Source organism: Balaenoptera borealis, assembly GCF_965194805.1.
Source record: "Balaenoptera borealis genome assembly, chromosome: 19".
In the NCBI taxonomy this organism is placed as follows: Eukaryota; Metazoa; Chordata; class Mammalia; order Artiodactyla; family Balaenopteridae; genus Balaenoptera; species Balaenoptera borealis.
In genome coordinates, this window is record NC_138878.1 from 52260684 (window position 1) to 52271025 (window position 10342).

The 10342-nt window shown below is 38.6% G+C and overlaps 1 protein-coding gene across 4 annotated transcripts in view; it reads left to right on the forward strand.

Moving 5' to 3' along the window:
* The window catches only part of LOC309617372 (zinc finger protein 30-like), a 46082-nt gene extending 37131 nt beyond the window's left edge, over positions 1 to 8951 (forward strand). For 2 of the 4 annotated variants that reach the window (XR_014237959.1, XR_014237960.1), the window contains 2 exons: positions 1772 to 4260; positions 4364 to 8951. Coding sequence is in view for 1 of the 4 variants with exons in the window: in XM_082369583.1 (XP_082225709.1) it covers positions 263 to 448 (186 nt within the window). In the remaining 3 variants the exon portion in view is untranslated. Of the gene's footprint in view, positions 1 to 262; positions 4261 to 4363 lie in introns of those variants that run through there. The other 2 variants (XR_014237958.1, XM_082369583.1) reach the window with 2 other exon arrangements.
* Positions 8952 to 10342: the final 1391 nt, after the last annotated feature.

The window sequence follows — 10342 nt, forward strand, 5'->3', positions numbered from 1 at the left end:
AAATTAAATGTAAGGGAAGCTTGGTGAACAGAAAGAGAAAAAGGGATTGGTGAGAATATAACCACTTTCAAGAACAATTTGTTAACCCATTTTCTACTCCTACCCAGTCAATACTCTCAGCCTCTCTTTTTTATGACAACCCAAAACCCCATCTAGTCATTGGCTCAATCTCAGTCTTAGCATTTATGCTCCCAACCTAACCTAAGACCAGGAGATTATAAACAAAGTAAGTTATCTGTCATCTCTCATTCCCAATACATAGCTGTGGTTCCGGGACACAGTGAAAGGACCTATTCAGACCACTGAAGGAATTACTACTGTGGTGCTCCAAGGACAATGGTGCTTCAAGGACAAAGGACGACCCTGCCTGAAAAAGTGTCAGCGTTACACCCCCTACCGGATTCTTACTCGCCCTCCCCACCATGTGCGATGGTTACGAAATTCCTGAGCCCACCTGGGCAACGCCCACCTGGGCAGCAGGACCTGTCCCAAATAAGGAACGGCATCTGCCCTGTCCCACTCCCACCCTATAGAAGGAAGGTATATGTGCCTTGACCAATCAGTAAACGAAATTTTCACCTCAGACCATTCCTTTGTTTTCTGGCTATAAAAACTGATCAATAGCACATGTTCAGGCTCCACTCTCCCAGACTATTAGGAAGTTGGCCTGCTGTTCTGGCAGCGACCCTTCCCTCTAATAAATTCTGTCTTCTTTACGTTCTGCCTTATGTCTGGAAATTCTTTTCCAACCTGCGTTCAGACCACAACAACTACCAACCTATATTTCTATACAGAGTAAAAGCATCTTTCAAGAATTTTCCATTTTTATGAAATAAGATTATTTCAAGCCAAAAAAAAAAAAAAAAGGAAAATTAACCTGCAGAAAATGCAGTTCTAAAGATTATATTTAAGAACAATGAAAAGTGATTCCAGGTGAAAGCTCTGTATTTCTAGGAATGAGGATCTGAGAGAGGAGTGTATCTGATTAATACAACTATTCATTATCTGTATGAAACATGAATAATATTTCCTTGTGGAGATAGAATGATGGGATTACCATGTGTCAGGGAGGAAGAAATTTACCTTTACTCTTTTAGGTTCTTCTGACTCATCTAAGAATTAAATTGACATGAGACAGATTAACAGGAGAAAATCAAACAAGGCTTAATATCATGTATATGTGGGAGAGACCCAGAAAAATTGAGTAACACACCAAAATGGCTGAAACCTTCACCTTAAATAACATCTTCAGCTAAAGATAGAAGAGGAGGGCTTCCCTGGTGGCGCAGTGGTTAAGAGTCTGCCTGCCAATGCAGGGGACACGGGTTTGAGCCCTGGTCTAGGAAGATCCCACATGCCACGGAGCAACTAAGCCCGTGTGCCACAACTAATGAGCCTGCGCTCTAGAGTCCACGAGCCACAACTACTGAGCCGCGTGACACAACTACTGAAGCCCACGTGCCTAAAGCCTGAGCTCCACAACAAGAGAAGCCACTGCAATGAGAAGCCCGCGCACCACAACTAAGAGTAGCCCCCACTTTCTGCAGCTAGAGGAAGCCTGTGCACAGCAACGAAGACCCAATGCAGCCAAAAATAATTATCTTAAAAAAATCCCATTAAAAAAAAAAAGACCAAAGAGGATGTCGAGAGTAGGAAGAGTCAGTTGTGGGAGGTTACCAGGAATAGCAAAGTAAACAAGGGTGATTGTGATGCACATTTAAATCTCCACCCAATAAGAGTTTCTAAAGATTTGCTCATCCTTCTCTTCCAGGGAGACACGAATGGAGATTTCCCTTACAAATGGAAATGTTTGTTACGCGAAGGCAACTCCTACTTTGTCTTCAGAGCCCTTCTCCTGTCTGTTTCTCAGAAAATAACCAGCTTAAAACAATATGCTGAGACTTCCCTGGCGGTCCAGTGGCTAAGACTCCGTGCTTCCACAGGTTTGATCCCTGGCAGGGGAACTAGAATCCTGCGTGAACTAGAATCGAACTAGCATGCTGGCACGGCCTGGCTAAAAAAAAAAAAAGTGCCAAAGAGACATAATTTAGGGTGGCAAATCCTGCTCCCCTACACATGCATACCAGAAAAGTCATAGAAATTGAAATGAGACAAAGTGATTAATATTCCAAGTCCCTTATATTGTCCAGGAGGAAAGTAAAGGTATTTATAACTAACAGGGAAGAGCCAAATCTGACTACGTGTTGGATCTGTTTCTTTTACTTTAACCTTTACTTTCCACTGCTTTTGTTCACTAAAAGGATACTGTGTATACATAATGGCCTGCCTCCGGGAGCCCTGCCCCTCTGCCTGAATGTTAAACCAAAGTGCCTTTGTTCAGGGAAACATCCGGACCTTGTCCACCTGTGGATGGCTACAAGAAAGAAGAAATTAACACATCCCCTCCCCGAGGCTGGCCATTCCAGGTGATATTTGCAAAACTTATGGCCTTTTTACTTTACTTCCTCATCTCCTCCCCCTCTCTGTGCTATAAAAGAAACTGGCATCCAAACTCTGATAAGATGGTTATTTTGAAACTTTAGTCTGCCATCTTCTCAGTCTGCTGGCTTTCCGAATAAAGTCACACTCCTTGCCTCAACACCTCGTCTCCGGTTTATTGGCCTGTCATGCGGCGAGCTTAGCAAGCTTGGACTCGGTAACATAACTCTAATTTTAATAAAGTTCAATTTATCAATTTTTTTCTTTCACTGATTGTGCCTCTGGTATTGTATATAAAAAGTCATAGCCAAACATAAGGTCATTTAAATTTCCTATGCTATCTTCTAGGAATTTTTTAGTTTTGCATTTTAAATTTAGATCTGGATCCATTTTGATTAACTTTTGTGGACGGTGTAAAGACCTTACTTCCTTTTTTTTGTATGTGGATGCCCAGTTGTTCCAGCACCCATTTGTTGAAAAGATTATCCTTGCTCTATTGAATTGTCTTTGCTCATTTGTCAAAGACAAGTTGACTAAATTTGTATGAGTCCATTTCTGAGCTCTCTGTTCTGTTCCATGACCTATTTGTCTATTCTTTTGCCACACTGCCTTGATTACTGTAGCTTTATAGTAAGTCTTAAAATCAAATAGTGTTAGTCTTCCAATTTATTTTTCTCCTTCAATATTAGGTTGGCTATGCTGGGTCTTTTGCCTCTCGATATAAATGTTATAATCAGTTTGTTTATATTTACAAAATAACTTCCTGGGATTTTTTTTTTTTTTTTTAATTGGAATTGCCTTGAATCTGAAACAGGAGGGAAGGGGGCATGGTACAAACTCTAAAAGTATGACATAGCCCTTGAGGGTATGACATAAACTGGTTAGAACCCACCAGGTCCAAGATGGATGAAGATTCGACTTATGGTGGACGTTGAGCCTAATTATATGCTCATTATAACACATTAACATGATAAATGACACACCCACCAGCACCTTGACTATTTCCAAGCTGACCATAAAAGGTCAAAAAGTGGGCGGTGGCCCAATTCCTGGAAATCCCTGCCCCTTCTCCCAGAGAGTTGGAATAGTCCTCCCACTCATTAGCCTATGAAATTACCCAGCCCATAGAAACTAACCACCCCCATATTTCAGGGCCTCTCACCTAAGATGGCCCACACTCTCTCTGTGGAGTATGTTCCTCCCAAAGCCATTCTCGCCTTTTGAGATGGACCATATTCTGTCTCTGGAATATGTATCTCTCTAAATAAATCCACTCCTTACCTATCACTTTGTCTCTCACTGAATTCTTTCTGTGATGAGACATAAAGAACCTGAGCTTCATTAAGTCCTGAGACCAGGTGTGATCTCAATTAAAAGACAGTGGGTTCAAGTCCCAATCTGAGTTGTGCGGTTTCAAATCTATATATCAAGTTGGGAAGAACTGAAATCTTGACAAAATTGAGACTTCCCATCCATGAACATGGAATATCTCTGCATTTGTTTATTTCTTCTTTGATTTCTTTCATGAGAGTTTCATAGTTTTCCTCATATAGATTTTGTACATATTTTGTTAGATTTATATTTTAATCTATTTCATTTTCTTGGTGCTAATGTAAATGGTATTGTATTTTAATTTCAAATTCTAATTGTTCATTTCTAGTATATAGGAAAGCAACTGATTTTTGTATATTTTGTGTATTAACCATGTGCCTTGCTATATTGCTTATTAGATCCAGGAGGTTTTTTGTTTGTTTGTTTTGAGAGGGTTTAGGGGTCAGTTCTTTAGGATTTCTACATAAACAAACGTAATCTGTGAACAAAGTGTTATTTCTTCCTTCTTAATCTGTATACCTTTTATTTCCTTTTCATGTCTTACTGCATTATCTAGGACATCCAGTATGATGTTAAATAGAAATGATGTGAGGGGACATCCTTGTCTTAGTGGGAAAGAATCTAGTTTCTCACTATTAGTAAGATGATAGCTATAGGTTTTTAAAATGTTATTTATCAAATTGAGGAAGTTCCCCTCTATTCCTAGATTGCTGAGATTTTTTTATCATGAATGGGTGTTAGATTTTTATCAAATGTGGTTTTTTTTGCATCTATTGATATGATCATGTGATTTTTCTTCTTTAACCTGTTGATGAGATTGATTACATTCATTAATTTTCCAGTGGTGAACCAGCAGTGTATGACCCACTTGACCATGGTGTATAATTCTTTTTATATATTGTTACATTCCATTTAATAATGTTTTGTTGAGAAATTTTATATCTGTGTTCATAATAAGTATTGGTCTATAACTGGTCTTGTAATGTCTTTGTCTGGTTTTGACATTAAGGTAATGCTAGCCTCTTAGAATGGGTTAGGAGATATTCCCTCTACCTCTGTCTAATGGAATAAATTTTAGAGAATTGGTATAATTTCTTCCTTAAATGTTTGGTAGAATTCACCAGTGAACCCATCTGGACCTGGTTTTTATTGTTGTTGTTTTTTCTGTTTTGAAAAGTTATTATTGATTCAATTTCTTTAATAGATATAGATCTAATTGAGTTATCTAATTTACACGTGTGAGTTTTAGAAGATTATGTCTTTCAAGAAATTGGCCCATTTCATCTAGGTTATCAAATTTGTGATAGAGTTGTTCATCACATTCCTTTATTATTCTTTTAGTGACCATGGGATCAGTAGTGAATAGTCTCTCCTTTATTTCTGATATTAGTAATTTGTGTCTTTCTCTTTTTTAGTCTGTTAATTTTGATGGGCTGAATTGTGTCCCCTTGCACACAAAATTCATATGTTGAAGCTCTAGACCCCAAAGCGGCTGTATTGAAAGATAGGGCCTTTAGGAAGGTAATTAAGGTTAAATGAGGTCATAAGGGTGGAGCCCTAACCTGATAGGATCAGTGTTCTTATTAGAAGAGAAAGAGACACCAGATAACTTTCTTTCCACATGCACATGGAAGAAATACCATGTGAGAAAACAGCAAGAAGGAAGCCATCTACAAGCCAGGAAGAGAGGTCTCACCAGAAACCAACTCTGATAGCACCTTGATCTTGGACTTCTAGCCTCCAGAGCTGTGAGAAAATAAATTTCTGTTGTTTAGGTCACCCACTCTGTTCTTTTGGTATGGCAACATGAGCAGACTAATACAATTTGCCTGGCTAGAATTTTATCAATTTTATTAATCTTTTCAAAGCGTCAGCTTTTAGTTTTGTTGATTTTGTCTACTAATTTTCTGTTTTCAGTTTTACTGATTTCTGCTCTAATTTTTTTTTTCTTCTGCTTACTTTGGATTTGATTTGTTCTTTTTTCCCCCTAAGGTGGAAGCTATACTGACTTTTAAATATTTCTTTTTGTCTAATGTATAAATTCAATGCTATAAATTTTTAACAACTGCTTTTAAGCACTGCTTTCAATGCATCACACAAATTTTGATAAGCTGTATTTTTGTTTTCATTTAGTTCAAAATATATTTTAGTTTCTCTTGAGATATCCTTGCTATCTACATGTTATTTAAAACTGCATTGTTTAATCTCTAATTATTTGAGAATTTTCCAACTATGTTTCTGTTGTTGGCTTCTAGTTTAATTCTATTGTGGTCTGAGGGCATACATTGTATGATTTCTATTCTTTTAAATTTTTAAGCTCTGTTTTATGGCCCAGGATGTGGTCTATCTTGGTTGTATGTGAGCTTGAAAAGAATGTGTATTCTACTCATAATTTTTTTTTTTTAGGATTATCATGATTTATTTCATTATCAGTCTTATAAGTTGCTGAGGTTGGGCAAAGCCAGGATAGTTGATAGTGTGTACCTCCAATTCCGATGTGTGTTTTCCAACACCACCAAGCAATTCTCCAGTTCTCAGCAGACTCAGATTTGATGCCCTACAAATTTAACTCAATTCTGACACTATCTACCTGGAGATAGCATCAGATCCCACAGGTTAAGGGTTCAGACCCACAAGACTGCCCCCACTTCAGGCACCAATTTGCATGTCCAAATTGTTCCCTGTGCTTCTGACCAACTGACTATAAATCAGAAGTTACTACAACCCCCTACTTGGATTTGATCCTCTGTTAGACTGGCTCACAGAGCTCAAGGAGACATTTACTTATGTGTACCAGTTTATTACAAAGGCTATTAGGATACGGATGAACAGCCAGTTGAAGAGATACATAGGGTGAGGTTTGGAAGGGTCCCAAGTGCAGGAGCTTCTGTCCCCATGCTATTCTGTCCCCATGCATGAGTTCACCAGATTCAACCTGGAATTTCATTATATCTTGTTGTTCAAGAGTTTTTATAGAGTTTAATCTGTACCCCCCAACTACTACCACTTTCCCTTCCCAGAGGCTGATGGAGCTGAAAGTTCCAACCTTAAATCACTTGGTCTTTTTGGGTGATGGTCCCATCCTAAGCCTATCTAGAGACCTTACCCTAAGTCACCTCATTAATATAAACTCAGGTGTGCTCAAAAGGGTCTCTATGAATAACAAAGACATTTCTATCACTCAGGAAATACCAAGGGCTTTGGGAGATTTTTTCAGGAACCAGAGACAAAGACCAAATATATTTCTTGTTATACCATAGCAATATTTGATTTGATGTGGGGAAAATTACACTTTACCTCAATTCTCTTTTTCCCCAAATCCCATTAACCCAGTCTAATCATGAGAAAATCATGAGATAAATTCTCATAGAGGCATATCCTACAATATACCTGACCAGTACTATCAAAACTGTCAAGGTCATCAAAAACAAGGAAAGTGAGACACTGTCATGGCTAAGAAGAGCTTAGGGAGACATGACAACTAAATGTAATATGGCATCCTGGATGGGAGTCTGATACATAAGAAGTGCATTAGATTAAAAACTCAGAAAATCTGAGTAAACTATGGGCTTCAGTTAACAATAATGTATCAATATTGGCTCATTCATTGTAACAAACGTACCAAATAATGTAAGATGTTATGTGTGTAGGGAAGAAGTATAGAGGGAACTTCTGTACTATCTGCTCATTTTTTTTTCTGTAAATCTAAAATTATTCTAGGGACGTCCCTGGTGGCATAGTGGTTGAGACTCCATGCTCCCAATGCAGGGGGCCTGGGTTCGATTCCTGGTCAGGGAACTAGATCCCACATCATGCTGCAACTAAGAGTTCACATGCCACAACTAAGGAGCCAGTGAGCCATAACTAAGGAGCCTGCCTGCTGCAACTAAGACCCAGCGCAACCAAATAAATAAATAAACGTTAAATAAAATAAAATAATTCTAAAAAACATAAAGTCTATTATTAGTAAAAAATAAATCAGGGCTCTCTTGGAGTTTACAAGAATGCTGTGGACAGAGGATATTCCAAGAAAAGTGTAGGGGTGGAGGACCTGATCTACAGTACTGTTGTTTGCAGGTGGAGGAGTTAGGACTTGCAGATATGAACCCTTTCAGTTAGGTTCAAGGTTAATCTTTGATGATGCCATTTCCAGAGAACCAAATCTCCAATTTCTATATGTGGAGTAGTTTTGATGGGAGGACAGGAGGAAAAACAACATTAATCTGGTGATAAGTATGGGTAAATTGATAAGTTAATGAGTTCATTTTAATAGTACAGAATGTCTGAACTGACCAAATTGGAATCTTCTATAGCCCATGCCATGTATGGAATTCTCATGGGTCTTCCAGTAATTATCTCATAAAGGAAGAGTTGATGTGGCCTTGTTGGTGAAGATAGAGTTATCAAAGCCAGGTGAAACCTTGGACCATGGAAGGCAGGTTCCTCTGAGAGTTTTGAAGTTTTAGATGTCTTTTTTCCAGTTAAAAAATTTTTTTTCCTTAAAATATGCAATTTTAGATTTAATAGTCCACTTGCACGCTCAACAGACAGGGCAAGAGGAATTCCCAGGTGGAGAAAAATCATTCTAACAGAAATTCATCAACAGTAGTAATGGTGGTCCTCTTACATGGGAAAGCTTTGATCCAATGAGAGACGTGAGTAATGATAAGGACATATTTATAACCATAAGATATAGGGAGTTAATAAATCTAATTGCCAATGGAGAAAGAGTCCTGCCCAAGGTGGCTCTCTTCCTTGCCCACCTTTACCATCTGTTTTTGGCAGATGAAGCAAAAGGATACCATTTGTTCCAGGGAAGGAGTAAAAATTGCTCACTGATGCCAAATGAGGAGCTGATCTAGTTTTTTTTCTCATTTTGTGAAAGCTGTAGACTAAATTTCAGGCAAGGAATTGAGGAGAGACCAAACGGCCATCTGGGTGACTCGAAAGTTTATCTGGGTGAATAAAACGTCCAGGTGTTTCCAATTAGCCTTTTAATCTTAGGAGCTTTGAACTGGGAGACTTTCTTGTTTTTCTTTTTTTTTAATTTATTTTATTGAAGTATCCTTGATTTACATTGTTGTGTTAATTGTGTTAATTTCTACTGTACTGGAAAGTGGTTCAGATATATATACATATACATATATATGTATTCTTTTCATATTCTTTTCCATTATGGTTTATCACAGGATATTGAATATAGTTCCCTGTGCTATACAGTAGGACCCTAATATATAGTTTGCATCTGCTAATCCCAAACTTCCAACTCTCCCCTGCCCCACCCCCTGTCCCCCTTGGCAACCACAAATCTGTTCTCCGTGTCTGAGAATCTGTTTCTGTTTCATAAATAAGTTTATTTGTGTTGTATTTTATATTTCACATGTAAGTGACATCATGCTATTTGTCTTTCTCTGTCTGATTTACTTCACTTAATACGATAATCTCTAGGTCCATCCATGTTGCTGCAAATGGCATTATTTCATTCTTTTAAAAAATGTGAACATTTAAAATTTTTATGGCATCATACATAGAAAGACCACTCCAAATCTGAGATTAACTTTAAAAAATACTCTTCCATACTTACAGTATTTCATGGCTTCTGTGCCTTATGGTTAGGTCTTTGCATCATTTGGAATGGATCCTGATTTGCAGTGATGGCTCTATATGTCTTATCTTCTTCCGTAGCATCACTTCCTAAGACAGTGCCTGAAACATAGTAGATACCCAATAAATTTTTGTTGAAATGGATGAAAAAATTAGCACTCAGGTGCACCAACACATCCTCCCCTGAAACCATTATTTTCTATTGCCTGTGGTGTTTTATTGCATCTCAGGGACCTACGTACTGCATGCCTCCCTTATTTCTCACGGGGAAACTCACTCAGCATATTTCCTTGTAGGGCAACAAGCACTGACACTTCTCAGAGGATGAGGAAACTGCCAGCATTCTCTCTCTTCTGGCAAGAGCCTCTAGCAGAGAAGACCACCCTGGCTCTGATTGTAGCTGTCTGCAATACGGCTATCTGTGTGGTGGTTACCTAACCAGTCTTGCTGAATCCTTTTTCATAATGTGGAACGGTAACTAGATAGTAACTAGAGTATTCCTAGCTCCAGAATATAGAAAACATCCTCTTCTGTGTCTGGTCCTGAAAACCATTGCAGATGTAAACCCAAAAGTCCTGGGAAAGTGCTCTTTCCTCTAGTATTTGAGAACCAAAGCAGATCGGCTTTTCTTGGTCTGCAGTGCTTGGTTCTGATTTACAGAATGTAAATTGAAAATGTAATGTGTGAAGACAAAAGGAAAGATCGGGGGTATGAAGGTAGGGAAAATAATTTATATTGTCACATGATATAAATAGGTAGATGGGGGACCAGAGACCACGGAGAAATACCCAGGTGGCCCCAGCTTTCCCTGTTTTGCTTCAATTGTTCTTCTTCCAATAAAGCTCAGCCCAGAAATCCACCTCTGCTCCTCCTGCCCTCTGGCCCGCTCCAATCAAGAATTCCTCAATCAGGGATTTCCCTGGTGGTCCAGTGGTTAAGACTCCGCGCTCTTCCACTGCAGGGGGCA